General features: G+C 36.7%; 1 protein-coding gene across 1 annotated transcript; it reads left to right on the top strand.

The window, feature by feature from the left end:
- Positions 1-1,935: 1,935 nt before the first annotated feature.
- TCAIM (T cell activation inhibitor, mitochondrial) lies at positions 1,936-20,599 on the top strand (the record flags this gene model as incomplete). Its single annotated transcript, XM_080339833.1, has 11 exons — positions 1,936-1,964; positions 2,094-2,156; positions 5,221-5,356; positions 5,918-6,071; positions 7,290-7,536; positions 9,224-9,346; positions 11,984-12,081; positions 13,706-13,797; positions 16,067-16,299; positions 16,809-16,940; positions 20,334-20,599. The coding sequence occupies 11 exons, from the start codon at positions 1,936-1,938 to the stop codon at positions 20,557-20,559; spliced, it is 1,533 nt and encodes a 510-aa protein (XP_080195959.1). The 3' UTR covers positions 20,560-20,599.
- Between the last annotated feature and the right edge of the window lie 21 nt (positions 20,600-20,620).

The following is a 20,620-nucleotide window of genomic DNA, read 5'->3' on the forward strand; positions in this document are numbered from 1 at the left end:
AATAGTTAAAACTTTTCAGGGTTGCATCCCACTGTACTCAGCACTGATGAGGCCGCACCTTGAATCCTGTGTTCAGTTTTGGGTCCCTCACAAGAAGAAAGACATTGAGGTGCTGGAGAGAGTGCAGAGGAGCCTGGTGAGGGGCCTGGAGCACAAGTCTGATGAGGAGCAGCTGAGGGAACTGGGGCTGTTCAGCCTGGAGAAAAGGAGGCTGAGGGGAGACCTGATCACTGTCTACAACTACCTGAAAGGAGGTTGTAGCATGGAGGGAATTGGTCTCTTCTCCCAAGGAACAAGTGAGAGGACAAGACGAAATGGCCTCAAGTTGTGCCAGGGAAGGTTCAGATTGGATATGAGGAAGAACTTCTCCACCAAAAGAAAGGGTTGTCAGGCATTGGAACAGGCTGCCTAGAGAAGTGGTGTAGTCACCATCCCTGGAGCTGTTTAAAAGGCGTTTAGATGAGGTTCTTAGGGACATCGTTTACTGCCAGTGTTGGGTTAATAGTTGGGCTCAATGATCTTGAGGGTCTCTTCCAACCAAAATGATTCTGTGATTACAGTCTATTTTCTTTCAAGCAGTGAGTCGATTAGTTTCACCAGCGCATATTTTCTAAATGCTGTCATCTTATTTTCATACTGTTTTTCCTCATACTGCCTTAAGGGTCAAGCACAGGTGAACAGCTGAACCGGACAGCGTGCGGTGTCGTGTTTCCAAAGGCTTTTTGCAAAATGACTGCAACATCATTAATGCTTCAGTTTGTGATAGCAAGCTGATCTTTGAGGTGACGTGCAGGTGACACTTGAAACCAGGAGTTTTTATTTTTTAACTAAGCAGTGTCACAATTTCTCAGCAGTTAACAGAGCATTTGAAACAAGAAACAATGATGCTTTTGTCTGGTTATATAAAGTGTCACTACAGATTAGTGAGATTCTTGGGTTTTTTTCCATCCAGTGTCCAAATCCCTGAAGCTAAAATTACAGAGAGAGAAAACTGTTTTATTACCAGAGAGCTGGTCAGTGTATTTAAGTTAATTTATGATTAGGACTGGTTTTAGGGACAGGAGAAATGAAATTATTATTCTTTTTCCACCTGGTTGAAAATCAGAAGACAAAAATTATGGAGTATTCAGGAGATATCTTAGCTCAGCATACTTTTTTTTTCTCAGTCTGGTCACCCCTAGGGAGCTTCCCTTATAATCCCTTATAATTAGCCTGTCAGAGTGCAAACATATACCCAAGTAGTTTATCTCCTGTTGGAAAATGCACAATTACAGTTGCATTGTGCAGAAGTTACTGCTAAAAATTGCTGATTAATTTTTACGAATGCCAGCAAATTTTTGATAAAGATTTCCAGGTGTTGTTGTATGACAGTCTTTTCCTTTGGTTTTATATTGTGCCCCCATAAAATAGTTGGCATATACATTTTAAAGTATTATCATTTGTTTGGAAGTTTTGGACAGAATAAAAATTTATGTGGAATTCTACAAGGTGGTATGTATTAGTGCTTAAAGAAAGCTTCTGGGTTTGTTGTTTTTATACTTAAGACAACAATCGAACATAAGGAAGGGTGGGAAACATTTTCAATAATATTTATTTAGTTTTTTGGGGTTTTTTTTAATTATTATTTTCCTGAGTGGAACATCCTTAAATATTCCTCCTCGAATCACAATATGGTAACACCTCTTAATATTTGTAAGACTCCCTGCTAGTACAGGAAACTGAAAACATTCTTACGCAAAACTTCAGGTTTTATGTGTGATTTCTCAATTTGATATTACTATTGTGACTTTAAAAGTTGTCACCTGGGATTTAGAAAATGCTCTGATAAGTAGCAGGGGAAAATACTCATGTCTGTTACTAAACAAGATTTTTTTCTCCCCTTTTATTTTGAGTTAGTGGGTGGCTGAAATTTGGCTTGACCATTGAGTTGCTGAAATGTTTTGCTGCTTGAGAACCGTGAGAAGGTATGGTATGGTGCTGACCTAATTTACTTTTAGCATATGTTTAAATGTTTGCTTAAGACCTACATATATGTAAAGCTGGTTTGGTATTTTTGTTTAATGCTTATTTCTTTGGCTTTCTCTTCTTTACAGCTTGCAGCTTTCAGCAGAGCATCCACAGTTGAAAATACCCAAAAGCCATATGCTTGTCCTCGAGTGAGATATTAGAAAGGCTCTTAACAAAACAAGGGTTTTAAAATAGCTTAATTATGAGGAAGTGGTAGTCTAAATCTGAATACGATATCCAATATATTACTGCATTATTGAGTTATTAAAGCTCAGTGTTTCAATATGAGTGAATATATCTGTAATAATGAGCTTAATTTAACAAAGCTTTTCAGTGCCAAAGCTATAAGCCAAAAAGTTAAACTTCAGAGAGATGTGAAGAAAAAGTAAAAAGGAAGCTGAAGGGAATTATTTAATCAGTAAATTAAATCTGTCCTCAAGTACTATTGCATAACGTGTTCTAGTGGAGATTGTGTTTCATATCTTTCATGAAGTGCAGGCGACTGTCCTCGAAGTGGTTGTGACCTTGATTTTAACATGGAGCCTTTCTCTGCTCTTCAGATCTGAATGAAGCTCTTGGAACAATCTTTGTTCCTTGTGAGTGAAACCATAAGCATCTTTCTTGCATTTTTCTCTCTCTAAATTCATTTCGAGTCATGTATTTTGTCACTTGAAGGATGCCTCAGAGTTCTGTCTTTCACCTTCAGTGAATTAATTCTTCCTTCTGTCATGCAGACTAATTTTGGCCCTAGAGCGTTTCTCTTTTAAGCAAGTTCAAAATAGACTTTTGGCTGGAATCCTGAGCCTTCCTACTAGCATGACAGTGTTGTTTAGATACAAAACAAGGGAACTAAAGTTAACCATACTTGGCCGTTTTTCTTGTAGAATACCAGATGGAAGTTTATGCTTAATAAACTTGGAAGTATGATTAATAGTTTCCAGGTATGTTGGAACTTTCTTTCCTAACTACTGGAAAATGGCATGCAATATAGCTCAGGAGTGGATGTGGGAAGCAGTGTACGAATAAGGTGAAGAGAGAACTGAGCTCCTTATTTCCTTCTAGCAGCTAAGTCTAGGAGAATGTGGGTTTCTTGCATGGCTGTTAGTCAAAACTTCTATCATATAGGTAACTGGTTAATTTACTTCTTTTTTCCCTTTTTTTGTAAATAACTTATTTTTTACTGCTTTGTGTCCACTTGATACAGGAAAAAAAATATCAATTTCTGCTATTTTTTTTCTCAGGCAATTATTTTGGTGTTTCTAGATCCAAAAATGCTAAAGCATATGACCAAGTGGACTTTTATCCCGTGTGCTTTGCCTTCCTTTCTTGACAGGTCAGGTAGAGGGATTTTTTTTGCAGTGTTACTGAGCAACTCTGGCATGTTCTTGTCATTGAGAGCTTTTGCTCTCCATAAAAATACAATATTGCTGTGGTACTTCACCATCTCCTGCTATTGTGAGTAGGTTCATGGGCTGTAGTGATGACTAGTCTTAGAGTCTTCCTCAGATGTAGCCAGCAAGGAGGTGGAAGTGTTTGCCAGTAATACATTATATCTTCTTTTTTTTTAATCTGTCATTCAGTCCATGCACATAAAAGTTGGTTTTAGTCATAACAGTTTGAAATTTCATCAGTCACATCACAGGTTTTCCATCCCACTTTTCTACAAAAACTTCCGTTTTCAACAAGCTGGCTTTTAACACATACAGATTAAATATTTGCTCACCTCTTAGACAGAAAACAATAGCTTTAACTGCTTTCATGTTTCTAATTGAAGAGCTGGAAAGGTTGACAGAAAAAAGGTAAAGTAAGGGTCAGTACATCTGCTTGACAACTCAACTGTTGTCATTTACTCTGCCATTTTTGAGAGGGTTGTTGGTTTGGATTTGTTTGTTTGTTTTCGGTAATGAAAGCAGTCAGGAAATAGTCTTAAATGTTTCTGTGTCCAGGACAATTATTTGGTCTGGGATGCTGAACAAACAGCTCTTTGTAAAATAGTTTTGCTTACTATTACTCATAAAATTATTAGTTTTATGTGAATTGGAAGCAGCTTTGCTGCCTGTCTGCCACGTATTTTCCTTTTTGGGGCTTGCAGTTCGAATGATACTGTGAGGAGTGAAACAGCGTTGTATTGCTTAACAGAGCACAATCCCTACCATTCTCAGTTGCAAACTAATATGAACATTAATTACGGAGAAAATTGTTGGTCTGTTGACTTTGTTAACCTATAAAATCAGCTGAAGGAGAAATCCGATAGTAAATATTTACCAATTCACATTTTCTTGCTGCTTTTTTATAAACTCTGTCTTAGTAATTGGTTTACTAACCTGAATATCAGCTTTGAGCTATGCCAGGAAATGTTTGTGCTCTTTAATTCAGAACTTGTCTCTCTTGCATTTCAGTCTTCTGTTACACATGTGTGCTTGTTGCAGAACTGGTGTTTAATTTATGCCTAATTGGAGGTATTCAATCTTTTGCACTTTCTGAACTTCCTAGAACTTCTTCAGCTTAACTTTTGCTTCTGATCTTAGGTGGAACAATCTTCTTTTCCTACCACTGAAATGTCTTTTAGCCCTTGTTTTCTTCTATTACAGTGAAGATCAAAGGGCAAAGAAGTACTGTCTTTTCACTCAATGTCTTCTATAAAAGAATATATTTGGGAAAGTAGATTATTTTTTTAAGTGGACACAAGTGTGTGGACCTCAGAAACTAATGCATAACTTCTTTTGATTGAATTGTGGTTATTATTCCTGGGTAAAATTTAATATTATTTTGGCACTGCTTGAAAAATGTGGGATTTGGCTTTTTAACTTAGAGGTTCAAAAGTATGTAAAGGTTGGCTTTTAAGAGCAGTTTCAGCAATAGCTACAAAAATACCACTCTGGCCACTCTTCATCATTCAAAATGCTTGACTGGGGAACTTTTATTTGAGCCTGCTTTGAGAAAGTAGATGGAAAAGGTACTGTACTTACTTACATGTCTTTAATCAGCCATTAATATCCACCGTCTCTCAAAACTGTTGGATTTGCTCTGTATAAATACAGCTTTGTGAGTCCCATGTGGAAAAATCCAGAACTCAGACTTCTAATACCAGTTTTAAATTATTATACTTGCAACCGTGAATGTTTGCTCCATTCTGCCACATCCTAATGTAATTTATATCAGTTTGTCACTTGATTGGTTGCATCATGCATAAATATTTTATTACTTTATTAGGTTATGTCTGGAGAAGATATTGCTGCAGTGCATTCTTCAGTCAAGAAGTTTGTCAGGAGCTGATGCCATCAATGCTCTCAGACCTTTCTATTTTGCTGTCCATCCAGATTTTTTTGGCCAACATCCCAAAGAGAGGGTAAAAATCTTCAGTATGCTTTCTTTGTCAATGTGTCATGTATCAAGGATGGAAATTTTCTAGTTTTCCTGCTGTCAGAGAAACAAAAGTAGTGTTAGAATTTAATACGGTTGTTACCAGAGAATAAAAAGGTGCGCTTTCTTTATTTTTAACGAGGATAGGTCCGTTAAGCATCCATTATTTATTAGTCGTATTTTCTGTTTAATTGTTATAAAGAAAATACCCGGTCCTTCCAGATTAATTTATAATACGTATTACTTGCTTTATCACTTTGAAATGCTGTGTATTATATTTGAATCAATGGATCTCTTTAAGCTCGAAAGCCTTTAAAGTGGTGTTTTGGAATGTACAAGAATATACAAGAGTGTACATCATACAGTTTGTTCATGCAAAATAATTATTAATTTATGCAGAGAATATGAACTATAACACTACTTGTTAAGAGCAGCTAGCATTTTGTAAAAACTAATTCTGCCTGTATGATTTTAAAAGTTTAGATCAAAAATGGCGAAATTCATCACCTATGATTTTTTTTTTTTCTTTTTTTCTTTTTTTTGACAGGAGGTAAATGAAAACTCACTGAAGAGGTTAAATGGCTACTTGGAGAATCTACAGAAACCAGGATTTCGCTCCTTTAAGCCAACTCAGCTTACTTTTTATGTAAGAGAAAGAGATCCAAACTCTTCTAGTGTTCAAGAGTCCTTCAGTGCTTCAGGTGCTTTTATATTGTGCAGAATGAATCTTGCTGTATTTAAATTCTTTCAGACCATTACTGTAGCGTTGTACAGTCATAATGACTTTTCGACTGCATAAAATCCTGTCAAAGCATGGAAATGTGTATTAGATCAGACAGCTAGGACCGTCCCAATTAAGTAAACATCTTATGCTTTAAAAAGCATAGAAAGAGTGAGAAATTATAAAGTTGAGGTCAAGTTACAGTATGAGGAAATAAAATACATAGGTTAATGTAAATAATAATTTTTCTGCTTTTAATAATGTTGTCATGTTGAACTGAAAGAACAGTTTTGTCCTTGTTTTTGTTACAGATAATGTGTAGAACACGATGTTAAGGTGCTTGCAGGATCAGTAGGGACTTATTCTGTAAACAGAAGTATTACACAACAGAAGTTGTGTAATATCTGAAGCTTTAATTTACCACATTGTCTCTTCGCTTTGAGACTACAGAAAATATTGCTGAGTTTGAAATATTGGTTTTGATTAATTTTATTCTGCCTACTTGTCTGTGATACACCAATATGCCTTATCTAACAGATGAGTTTGATGTTCTGTATGCTGCTAGACAAAATACTTGAGCAAATTGTGAGGGACCCTTGTGCTAGAAAACAAAATCATGCTGTTTTCCAAGAAAATAGTGGTGTTATTTCCAGTCTACTTAAAATAATAGTTGAACTGGCAGCAGTGTTCTTGAGTCTAATGCTTGCTTTCTAATGGGGCTATTAGGTCCAATAGCTAAACTGATGGGACTTCATTTTAGCCAGTGTGCAAGTGTAATATTTTTTTCTGAAGCTTTTGTTCATAGCCTATGAAGAGCTGTTGTAGTACTGTGCTTCTACAGTAAGTTATATCCAGGGCAATGGTCAGTAATGATGTGAATTGTGTAGACCTGTTCGATGAAACTGCCAGTACTAAAGCAAAAGCATCCTTTTTTGGGTTATACTGCATCTGTAGCTAGGTTTTCATTTTGCCTGGTCATCCGGATAGTTAAAACAGCTCTATTTATATTTTTTGACACATAACAGTTTTAAAGGTTAAACTGCACATGACTTTTGCAATGAGTATTGCATTAACAATATCATCATATTTTTCAGCTACGTACACCTTGTTCGGGTTTTTGTAAGATGAGAGAAATAGGAGTGCATTTTAAATAATCTTCATTAAATAATACTAATTTTGTGGGACTTGTATTTTACAGGATTTCGGGCAGTCAGTTTTACATTACATACTAGGGATCTCCTGAGCACCGTATTGGATATTCTCAACTCCTGCAGTTTATCTACAGAGCATATTCAAAGATTGAATGTGAACACTCAGCCCCACAAGGAAGCAAAAAGCACACTGAACAGACCTATCAAATGGGACAAGACTTACTATTCATTTACTGGATTCAAGGATCCTGAGGAGGAACTAGAACAAGCCCAGAGAGTGGAAACAACTTTAATGTATGTAAGGTTTTTATTTAACTGATGTTTTCTGATCTAAATTGATCTTATTCTAATGCTGAGTTTTTTAAAAGGCAATCAATAAACATTCTGAACCATACAAAAATTTGTTGTCCACCATGGAATTCTGTCATGCTTTTTATAATTAAAAAGAGTTCGAATGAGCTCCTGGGGTAACTGTAATGCCAGCTAAGCCGAGGCATTCTTGTCTCTTTGCCCAGCATTCATGCTTGGCCAATCTCGTTTTGGTTGATCTACTTTTTCAGTTTTGTGGAATATTGGTGGCAATACAGAAGGAGGCAGATGTACCACTTGGCTCCAAATATCTCCTTACCTCTCACAGGACTTCCATAGCATAAAACTATAAGGCCATTGACTTTATTATTAGTAATTTGTTATCACATTCTGTGTGGAGGCTGTGTGAAAAACAAGTTAAAATGTTTTAGTTTTCCAGATATCTTAGTGTTGTGCTTCTGATTTGTTGTTCAGCATACCAACCATAATATTTAAATTGAGGCACTTATAAATACTGAACTTCCATGAAATGCAGGGAGTAGTCTATTAGAAGCTGTTTTTTTATAAACTCCGGGTGTGCTCATTTTGGGGAAGGGTGAAACATACTACCTTGAAAAACTTTTTGTAACTAGGAGACTTAAGTGCCATTTGAAATAAATGCAGAACTGTGGTGGTTATATCTTCAGAGCAAAGGGTACTCCTTGTCCTGCCTGGCATCTCACAAATAAAACCACTATAACATATGGTACTGTAGAAAACTTAACTGAGATTTAACATTATGGAGAATATTTTAACTAATTTTTATACATTTACAAGAAATGCCACAAACAGTTACATATTAACAGTCTGGTTTTAATAACTAGCCATTTGGCATTGGGCATCTCTTTTTTTCTTCTGAGTTTGAAGTTTTTCACTTAGAATACAGTATGAGAATGGAAGTATCAGTTTGTAAAAAATAGTATGAAAATAATTTTATGCTATGAACAAAGGCTAAACCTCTTAAAGAATAGCTTTTTCCTAGAAATAGAATGGTGTAATTATTGAAAGTTTTAGATGTACTCCATGAGTCATGTTTGCCTGGTTGTGATTATTGACGAAAGAACTGTAAAACTTTGACCTGTTTAATCTATGTTCATCTCAGCTCTGCAAAAGTTACCTAACTTGGTCCTTTAGTACCATCTCCCTTATTTGATAGTCTGTTATTATCACTTCATTTGGTTTTGGGTTTTGTTCTGTGGGGTTTTTTGTTTGGTTGTTTTGGTTGTGTGGTTGTTTGTGTTTGTTGTTGTGTTTGTTTTAAGACAGACATGTGGGAATTTCTTGCATTGAAGCACTAAGTTCTGAAGTTGCCCCCCTAAATCACACTAATCTGCTCCTCTACACTTTTCACACCTTTCAAAATCTTACAGTTGTGTAATAACACTGTCAGTGTCTTTTAGTTCAATTTGATTCCCTAGTCCCCCTGAAGACATACAAGTGCCAGGTTTTCCTTTTTCAATAGCTTAAGGTGAAGCATTTAGCAATTTCAGTTTCTATCTTCTACTTTTAAAGAAACCCTTTGTCTGGTAACTTAAAATAAAACACGAATGTTAACAGTAAGAACTGAGTTAGTTGTACTTTTTGCATGAAAGACAATACAATGTGCCTCTACTTTTGTTCTTTTTCCTCTCAGATCCTGGTTAGATGATAATGAAGCAAGTGCTGTAAAAAAGCTGAAAAAGAGTTTGCCACTTAGAAAAGAACTAGAACGTTTAAAATATGAACTCTCCCATCAACTTCAGCTCTCAGATATCAGGTAATAAAGTAGATTCAGTTGGACTTGAATTAAGATGGTCAAAGCAGGGAAGTGGTGTGTTCTACTATGCCTTGATCTTTAAAGGCTTATTCCAATACAGCTATATTTCATATATGTAAATGTGTTATTGCACTGAATAATATTTTTCCAGAAGAATTCTATTGGGACAAAAGTTCCCTGTTACAATCTGCTCAAAAAACCTGGTGTTTGTAACTAATAATGTAGACTCCAGTTGAGGCAAGCATATAAGCAGTTGAATTAGGACGTCTGCATATGTATTTGTTTGGGTGTTTTGCTTCCTGAATTCACGTGGATATCTACAAAGGTAACTAGATTGGCAGTGAAATGCAACTTTGCACGTGGTACATATTGACATCCTGTGAAGGCTTTCTGAAAATGTTATTCTTTCTAGTGTCTTGTTTCCCACACTCCAAAAGAGGAGGCAGCGTACAGTTGGTGACCTTGATTCCTCAGAATATTTTTCAGAAAATAACTTACAGTCCTTTTTTAAGTTTTGTCCCTTCAAATGAGAATGTTCTGGAGTGGGATATTCAGGATGGAAAGATGGCAGTGAGGGTATTCAACAACAGGAAAATAAACTTTGGGCGATTATTTCAAGGGCTAAGTCTGTTAAATTCTCCTTTTAACCACAAAAGGGAGAGCTAGAGCTTCTGAAATCATGCTTTTGTTCCATTCATCCTGTAAAAGACCCTGGCTTCCTTTAAGCTGAAGCCAGTTTTTGTGAACAGTTTCTAATCCTTTGCAACTGCTGTAGTGGTTTTTTTAAGTTTCTGGAACAGTCTTCACTATTAAATGCATAGATTTCGTTTTATTGATGCCTTTATTTTTTTTATAGTTTGTTTTTAAAATACACTGAAACTATTTTGTTCCATGAAGAGTTATTAACCTTCCAAGAATTATATTAGCATAATTCAGAAAAGAATGTGTTAGGAATCTGACAACAGGTGTCTTAATAGGAAACTGCTACTTGTGGTCCTGCAGCCTAACACTAGTGTTCAGAGGTTTGCAAAATAATGAAATCATTTGCTTTATTTCCTCTACAAGTTTAGAACAACTGAAGAGAAGGTAGGATCCCTGAGCAACCTTTTTCCATTCCTGCCTGGTGCTTCTGAAAGCAAAGTGATAAATGTGCTAGGTAACAGTTGTTAGAATTACTTGCATTATAATGGATTGAAGTGCTGCGGCAGAGTACCATTCTCTGCATCCCACAGCGGCTTTTTGCCTATTAGGTTTCCCTAAATGAGGCGATACGGGCTGACCCCAGCTAGCACCACAGCACCCACACAACCTCTGGCTCATACACCCCCAGCAGGATGGGAGGGAGAGAACAGGAAAAGCAAAAGCAGGAAAACTTATGTATCAAGGTAGAAGTTTAATAGGTGAAGTGAAGCAAAGCAAAACTGTGCGTTCAAGCAAACCAAAAGGAGGAATTCATTCACCGCTCCCTGTCGGCAGGCAGATGTTCAGCCACTTCTGGAAAGCGGGGCCTCAGCATGGGTGATGGTTACTTGGGAAGACAAGTGCCATAACCACGAAGGTCTCCCTCATCCTGTGGCTGAACATTTATTGCTGAGCACAATGTTGTGTGGTCTGGAATATCCCTTTGGTCTGTTGGGGTCACCTATCCTGGCTGTGTCCTGTCCCAGCTTCTTGCCCACCCCAGCCTGCTTGCCAATGGGGACAGAGTAGGGGTAAAAGGCAAAACCTGGACACTATGTCAGCACTGTGTGATAGGTAAGAGATTAGCATGTTAGCAACACTGTTTTACTAAAAAATCCAAACTACAGGGGTGATACGAAGAAAATTAAATCCATCCCAGCCAGACCAGCACAATAAGGGAATGGTAATTTCCCATTATGAGACAATTTTATGTCAGCTAGAAGTTTGCACAAGGATCTAATTTTTCAGCACACTGACAACTTTATGATTTAAATGCTTTTTGAAATTTAATTAGTAGTTTGTCTGATCTGTGATAGAAGAGATGTCAAAACTATGTGTATTGAAGTCACCAATGTAATACCTGACTCTTGTATGGTTTAACATATATTAATATAAATACAAAAAGTATTCCACTGTAAAATATTATTTTATATTTTTATATATATACATATATAGAGAGCAACTTACCATGGCAATCACAGTAATATTTTGGATGAGGAACCTAAAGGGGGGCAGGAGAGGTCAATGTCCTCATATACAGTATTTGCTCCTCTAGACAAACATTACACGGTGTACAAACAAACTGCATGCTGCATGACTGAAACAAATACTGGTTGTCTCTTGCTATTTACTTGCTAACCCCCTTCTTATTGGGGGAGAGATTTGCAAGTTCTGTCTGTCTACTAGGTTTTGTATTTATTTTTCCTAAATCTGGTTTTATTACTTTTTTTTGTGGCTCTTACTTTCACAGAGATTTTGAAATCTTATTTAGGTTTCATGTGTGAAAATAGCAAGTGACACAGACAGCTTTTCAGCAGGCCTTTGCTTTTATTACTGTTAAAGAAGTGTTATTTTGTTTGAGTTGGTTTGGGGGTTTGTTTTGGTTTGTTTGGTGGGTTTTGGTGTTTTTTTTAGTAATGCTGAGAATTAAGTGCTTTCAATTGTATTTTTATTTAGGTGGCAGAGAAGTTGGGGTATTGCTCATCGCTGTAGCCAACTACACAGTCTAGGTCGCTTAGTCCAACAGAGACCTGAAGTATTAAAGAATGTGAAAGGTATTTCTCTTGCTTGTTTCATACATCCTATAATATATTGATTCAAAGATGAGCACAGGTCTTCTGTGACAAGAGAGCTCTAGTGCTTTTCATGAATGCTTTTGATAACTGCAAAAATCCTGCCAGGCTTACTGAAAAGCTGGTGGGAACTTACATTCTAATCTACTGGATATTTTTTGAAGTGACCTTTCCTTACAGTGTATTCACTCTACTCAGCTTCTATTTTACTTCTTAATAAATACAGACTGAATGAGTTGAAGGCACTGGACTTACTGCCAACAATGAAAGTAAAAAATCCAGACTGAATCTCAGAAAGGGTTGGAGGTAGCACTGAATTGTTACCCATGGGAGATTCACGACAAAAATACTCATAGCTCTCTAAAGAGCCACTATAAGGAGAACTAAGTAGAATACCTTTAAAATCGTACTGTATTCTCTTATCATGCATGTCTCCTAAAACACCTATACTAAAGTCTGTATCTTCTCAGGAAAAACTAAAATGTTCTGTATACCTGACCTACTATTGTTCTCATACAGCTGTTTGACCTGTGATAGTAGCTGTTCACTGTTATTGTAACTCCACATTTTATGCCTGTCTGCAGATACTCAGCATTGAGTGGCTTTCATTTGAGGGGTCACCTAATCCTTTGTCAAAAGACAGAGTGGGTAGGACAATAAGTAGTAGTTTTAAATTGTGTCAGGTTTCAAATCAGTTTCTTTGCCTAAGCATGTTAAGGATTAAAATGCCAGTGAAGTCTGTCTTGTGAACCTGTTGTAGTCTCCAACTTTGAAGATGTTTAATAATATACTGGACAAATACCTGGCAGTAATTATGCAGGTACAGATGATCTTGCCTTGGTGTACAAGGATAAACTAGATGCCTTAAAGTCAGTGTTGCTCTTTCTTAAGGATTTTGGAAAACTGATTTCTGAGATCAGGAACTTCTCTTTAAGCTTCATTTTGTAGGTTTATAGATCCCACTGAAGACTTTTGCGGAAGCTTCTTTTGAGAAATAATTGTCTGTGCTTTTACCTTACAGAATTCTTGAGAATCTTTGTACTTCACTTTAAACAAAAATAAATAAATAAAAGCACCAAACCCGCACTAACACTCAAAATGGATTTTTTCTTTTTCTTTTTTTTCTTTACTGTGAAGGTGATTCTCACAGCTTTCATATTGCAGGGAGTTCTGTGGAAGTAGTGTTGAATGGCTGTGCTAATACTTTTTTGATTAACCCTTATGTTCTGGATAGATACTTTAAGCATACAGCATATATTTCTTGCTGTATACATGATTTGTACAGATTCTTTTAATGTGCTGTCTGCTGAGATTTTCTCTTATTTTAAAAGCAATCTTTGTAAGAAAAAATTCCAGTTAACCAGAATCTATCAAGTTTAAACAGAGCGAAAGCAAACGCTACATAAGGTTTGTATGAAAAAAAAAAATGAACTAGAATTTTCAAGAGCCACTCTTTCAGATTTTGAGAATAACTAAAGCACCTACTTGTGTGTTTGTGCTGCAGATATGGTTGTTCGTGGCACGTTAGTGGCATATTTAAGCCTTAAATAATTGTGGGGATAATTGCAATAACCCAGATTAATAAAGAGTCTTGTTCAATCTTCAGGACGCACGGTGATATTTACAGACCGTTCAGGGATGAGTGCAGCAGGCCACATAATGCTGGGGACCATGGATGTTCACCATCACTGGACCAAAGTAAGAAGATTTCAAAGTAAATGATAATGCCTCTTGTTATGACATCTTTTTTCAAACCATAATCAAAATATTACTAGGTGCAAATAACTGATGAGTCATTTAAAGCAAACACATTGCTATTATGTTTAGCATAACTGTGTACCTTGCATTCTAAATTTAATCCTGTGATGTAGTGTTACTAGAAACAGTCTTTGTCAGATCTTTACTGCTGCTTTCAATAGTAAATCAGTCCTATCCCTGATTAGATACAAAGAAAATGAATTTGTTGTGTAGTTTTCTAGTCTATGCAATGAGCATTGGCAGAATATTTCATTACCATAAAGAGCTTATTCCCATGAAGAATTTAGGAATTTTATTTAGATTTTTTTTTTTTTAATGGAATGGAAATTATTGTTTCAGTCAATGGCTGCTAACCACCCATCACTCCACTTTGTTCTTTTAGGTGGATAATGTTGATGTTGTGGAAATTTATCTGTGGTGACTGTGCGAATTTTGCTGCTGCTTGTGTGAAGTTCAGAGTTGAAAAGATTTCTGGCATCCTAAATGATAAATTATAGTATGCGAAGGGCCACAAATACATAGCGATGTTATATTCTTACTTACAGAGATATTCTTGAATCTTGGTTGCTGAAATATTTTTGATAGTTCTATCAAAAAAATATTTGTTTGTAAATGAGATAATTGCTGGAATTTCATAGTTTGGAATTTCACCCAGCTAGAATATCAGAATATTCTATTTCTGTATTCCAGTCAATGAATAATATGAAAATTTAGCCCTCACTCCAAAGCTTTCTCTGGTCGTGGTTTGAGTTTTTGCCTATTTGTGTCTCACTGAGGAAGAAAACAAACTGTGGTTTGTTAATGTGAATGATTTACAAAGAACTGAAATGGATAAACTAGAATTTAATGCAAAACTGTCTACTCTTGAGATTTGCTAGTGTTGGTAGTCATTGGAATAAAAATGTTCTATTGATTAATACTAAAAACACCAAAACAAAACAACTCTCTTCCTTGTAAAAGAGGAATGCTTCCTCTTTCTAACTTCTGCCGAGGGAAGGAGTTACATGTCTGCACAAGGTTTTGTGCAGATTGGACAATGCGTAGAGTTGATTGTGGTGATGGTATTTGCTTTGGAAGACAGAGGAGAGGTGTGTATTTGAACCTGAAATCAAGGGCTTTTTATTTTAAAACGCACTGAGGATCATGTTAAGTGATACACAAGAAAGACAGTGGAGATCTTTGCGAGGCTGGTTAGCCACTTGGTTTTTAGAGAGCAGAATTTTCTGTCCTGTTCTAGCCCGTTTTAGAAAGCAGTCCTAAGTGCTAGTACTTTTGTTACTAACGATCAGAAAAAGGAAGCAGTAGAATGGTGTCCATGTCGGTCTGCCGAATGGTCAGATGCATGGTATTTAGAGAATTTTTGCAGGTTTTCTCTGTAACAAATGGAGATGCTGAACCAATGGATTTTATTGTGCCAAAAGCTGCTCTGATTCCACTACCATCTTCGATTTCTAACGAGGTTGTTCTGAAATCACTTGACTTATTCCAGCAGCAGTATTTATGTGTGCATGTGTGTGTAAAACTGTGTTCTAGCAGTAACTGGGTAGACAGTAAGTAGTGACTATTACTACAGACTTCCCTTTTTCTCTTGTTGCGCTGTTCCAGCCTTCTCCCTATCATACCTTTGATGTCTCAACTTAGAAGTCTGATCACTTCTTTTTCTGGTGTAGGTTTTTTAAAATTAGAGATCTTGTACCGTTTTCTTTTCTGCTCTCCCCTCAGAGTCGAGATGAGCTAGGTTATCACCCAAACTCTTGCAAAGAACTAGTTCCAGCAGCCAAGACTCTTTTCTTTCTTGAGAATTGGTATAAATTAGGCTGGCAAAAACACTTTTGATGGTACATGGAATAGCTCTACCCCTACAGCTGTGGTGATAAAAATTTTATGTAGGGCTCAGACTGTTTTGTTTTTTTTTTTTTAATAAGTCACTATTAATTTCTATATCTATAGAGACAAAGAACATCAGTCTTGTTATCACCTTTTGGTGCCTTTATAGTACAAATACTGAAAATACTTACAAACTTATTCCATTATATTTTGCCTGAAAATATATATTTCTGATTTTTCTGATTTTTGGTATTCTTTGAATCCCCCCTGGTTCCATGCTTGCACTGTTAAATGTCTGTTCTTCCACAGTTTCTTGTTATTTTTTTCATTTCTTAAAATTAAGTTAATATGCTTATAACAAAGGAAATGTTTGTGTGCACAGATTTTTGAGAGATTGCCAAATTATTATAAACTTCAAAAAAGGCTACTGTTCTTGGAAGATCGGATAAGCCAACTTCTGGGAGGCATACAAGTCGTATATATTGAGGAACTGCAACCCCTGTTGACTCTAGAAGAGTACTACAAGACTCTGGACTCTTTCTATAATAAATTACGTGACAGTAGGCTACCTTTTCACCCTCGCAGTCTGCGAGGCTTGCAAATGATTCTGGAAAGGTAGGTACTTGCAGGAAAGGTTTCTTCCTTTTAGAGCTTTTACTCTATTTTGTTGTTATTCTGATTATTGTTCTCACTAAGAAGAACACTAATATCACCTCAGATTTTGGTTATGTCAAAGTCTTTTTGTTTCTCAATGTTTTAAGTGCCTTTTTGTGGGATTAGAAGGAATCTGATTGAAGAAAATCCTGCATATTTCTTTCAAGTTGGAATCAAACTTCTGTCTTCCAGTATTGTGAAGGGTTAAATCACAGGGTTTATGCTGTCAGGTCAACACTCAGCTGCTGTTATTTATATTTGTTGAGTATTGTTGACAGTTGGGTTTGAAATGTAATTTTTAAAAATCTGTATGTATTATGCCTCTGTATTCTCATGAACCAAACTTTATTAATTTCTTTAGTATTCTGATTGTGTTTTATCAATATTATTTTATTTTCATTCTGAAAGTAATTTGTGTAAATACTTGCGTGAAAAATGATCCCTTGTTTATTTCCATCATGTTTCATTAGTGACAGGTACGCACCAAGCTTACATGAATTTGGACACTTTACGATCCCAACAGTCTGTGATCCAGCGACCCTTCAATGGTTTATTTTTGCCAAAGCACAGGAAGCAAGAGAGAACCTGAAAAGAAAGGAAGAGTAAGTGTTTATGTGACTAAATACATTTACCTCATTAAAATCTTCGCATATCATATGTTTTATTTGAAGGAGGAGGAGAACTTTGAAGAAGGTATTCATGCTTTTGTGGTGGAAAAAACTTGTGTTTATAAAATAGAAATTTACCTACCGGCTTTACTAAGTTAAAAATGTCAATGTTCAGCAAACACAAAGGGTTGTTAGAAAATACCCACCCTTCACCTTGTAGAAACAGTAATACTTTATTCTGAAAGAAAAGATCTTTGTTTAGAAGATAGGTAGTTTTACAGTTACTTCCCCAAAGGAGAGATGCCTTTATTTTTTTTTTTAAAGGAAGAGACCTTTTTACTAAATAAGAAAAGCAGCAAAGTTCTATTAATGTTACAAACATTGTGACAGCAAAACAGTGAAATCTAAACTAAAAATAACTGAGGCCAACTAGTGGATTATTATATCGAGTTGTTTGTCAGTTAGGTGAGGAAAAGATTAGTTAGCACCTAACAAGGGGAAGAAAAACACTGGGGTAGAATAATGAGATAAATGCTTCCTTGGTGTTCTTTCACAGGTGGAAGTGAGATGAGAGAGATGATAATAGTGAATCGTACTCACTGTTACTCAGTATTAAGTACTGTGCTTAATATTAGGTCTGTGATGTGTAATATCCATCAGGACTATAAATTTTGTTCTTGACCTTGTATGTTTTATGTGTCCTTGAGGATTAAGAGCATGAAGTAGAGATGCTAGTTTTATTTTGAATAAAATACTGTGGTAGGTAACTGAGTATTAAGTTCCCTTTCAGACATTATTACTACAATTTTGTTTTTCTGCTTTGGAAAGCTTTTAGTGAATTGTTGAAATATCACACTGTCACAAGTGTATGCATGCTCTACAGATCCAGATGGGTTTTTGTGAAGGTTATTTTGGGCATGAGTCTTACTGAAGGTTTTGTGGTTTTAGCTCTGTTAAGATCTGGTCACTTGGGAGTGTATATTTTGGATGATGGGCTTTGATAGAACATGGAGGTTTGTCGGAATTTTTCCATAACCCTCGTCCAGCTTTGAAGTTATTTTTGCCCTTTAATAACTGCTGAATAACCCTCTGTTTAGCTGCCCATATATGACAGCTGGGAAAGTGTTGTCTGTAGAAGCTGGGAGGGATGTTGTAGCAAATGCATGCGTTTGCATCTGAGTGACTCACTCTCCAAAAAGCTTGATGCTACCCCACATTATGAAGACACTAATCTAGGAAAAATGTCATCTTTAGGCTAGCAGTGACATAACTGTGGTGCTCCCCTCAGAGTATGAGCAGCTGTATTGTACGAATGCAAGAGCCAAGCTGAGTATCTTAGCTCTTCTCTTGTGTGTCAGATGATTGTTGGTTTGCATAAAATAGTAAAGAACAGCTATTCTGGGTCATGTTGAAGGTCTGTCCACATCATCTGTTAGGTTACAGAAATACTGCACGAGTGGGGCAGAAGACGTGGTGGTTTTTTTACTCTGTACTCCTTCCCATTTTCTGACTGACTGCACTTCAGAAAATACTTGAAGCTGGAAACATTATATTGTGTTAAGAGTGTTCAATAGATCTTCTTTTTTCCCTTTTAATTGTCTAATTTTTAGCCAGCTTGCACTTTGTGGCTCCAGAATATTCTGTGGCAGCAAATTGCACGGTTGAATTTCATGTAACATATGTATACCAAGGAGGGAAGTTGTGTTCTTTGTTTTATAGATCCATGGCCATTTGGCATTCTATTGTTCTTCTGCTGTAGGAAATACAAAACAGTCATTCTGTATTTATCACCTCTACTTTTTTTTTTCTGTTGCTATATCATATTTCCCCTTAGTTGTCTTTTTATTGAAGCTGAAAACTCCTTTTCTACTTAATGCTTCCTTGCACAGAACCCACTCTGTACTTCTGATTTTCCTTAGCCTCCTGTGGTTGATAAAGGAAATATTTGGAGATGTACTGAATTTACTTTGTACAAGCAGATGAATGTTTTACATCCAGTAAATGGCATAGTGTAGCTGGAATTCTGTATGACCTGGTGCACCGGAGAGTTCAAATGCTGCTGTTCTACAAAATGGTCTGTCTGTGTGGGTAACATCAGTCTTCTAATAATGCAGAATTTTAGTAGGAACGTAGTTCTCCTTCCTTTGCTTTTGTAAAGTATCAGTTTTGTATTGTTGTAGATGTGTAAACCTCCTTGTGGAAGTGACTGAAAATAAACCTGCAGCTCTCTTTATATCCTGCAAGGGAGCCTGAGATTTCACAGGCCAGGAAAGCTTGGTGCTCAAGCATTATAGGCCATGCTCAGGAGGGCAGTGTGGATACAGTGAGTAGGAAGGACAGGCCTGCTCCAAGTTAGCTCACTGGCTTGGTTTTCAGCCCTGACTGACAGGGCTGTGCTCTTGTAGAGCAATCCGAGTGCCCCAGCACAATGTAATGCTGCACAAGTACGTGGAGATCCCAAACTGAGCTCTGGAGAGGGCAGTGTTAAACCCCTTCAGTAGTGATTTTATGTGAGTCAAGTAGTGTCGATAGCTGTGTCCATGCTTAGCGTGGGCAGATTCACATCCCAGCGGGTCTGCGAACATGCTGCTGGTTTGTAGCTCTTCTCACATGGTCACGTTGGAGTTGCGGAGCCATGTTAGCTCAGGCTCTGTGTTGCAGGGCAGCAATGGTGCTGTTTCTATAACCAAGCTGGCTCTAGAAGAAGTGTAGCTATGTTAATGTGGCACAGTGCCTGAGCTAGTAAGTCTTGCTGAACTTGAACTGTCTCTGCATCAGACGATCCACAGTTCCAGTGACTATTAATTAATGCTGCACGCAAACTTTATTTCTGAGTAGCTTGAGTTGCCATGTGGTGTCTTACCACTTTAGGGTGAAAGGAAAAAATATGAATTCAATATTCCATATACTTCCAGCAATTAGTAAGTTATTAACACATTTAATATGCAGCAGGTGGCTGTACCTGTCACCTGTTGTTTTTGATGACATGCAGGGTACTGTTCTTAGTTAAGGCAGAATAGTTACTAACGTGATTTTATTCTTAAATCTTACACTTTCAAAGTTATTTAAGTACTTCCATCTCTTAAGTTAAAAATGGAGCCCCATAGGATTTCTGTTTTGGTATTTTTCCCTGTTACCTGGTGAGAAAAAATAAGCTTTCAGATGTAACTGTAGGCAGGCTCTTGCCTGTAGTCATGGAAGCATGCTCAGTCTGGCCTCTGAGGTAGATATGGCTATCAACCTGCACAAAAATCTGAGCTCTACCATAGCTGTACATGAAGTGACACCTTGTTTACATGCATATAACCTACAAATATGCCTATCTCAAGGGGAGTTTTAGGTTGTTAAGTTCTAATTTTGTCACTTTATGTTGTCTTCTTTTGCTAGGATGATGATTACAGAAAAAGAGCTAATTGATACTTCCACTGAAAAATTTTCTTTGGATCGGCTCTATAAGGAACCCAGTGTTTCCAGTGCACAGATGATAGATTGTTGTAAGCGGCTGCTAGAAGAATCGTTGCCCTACCTACAAGGCATGCACCTTTGCATTTCACATTTCTACTCTGTGCTGCAGGATGGAGACCTGTGTATACCTTGGAACTGGAAAAACTGAGGACATATCTGATAATCAGATGAATTGTTTATTTTCTGTAAGAGGCTATAAATATGAATGT

Source organism: Nesoenas mayeri, assembly GCF_963082525.1.
Source record: "Nesoenas mayeri genome assembly, chromosome: 2".
Classification (NCBI taxonomy): domain Eukaryota; kingdom Metazoa; phylum Chordata; class Aves; order Columbiformes; family Columbidae; genus Nesoenas; species Nesoenas mayeri.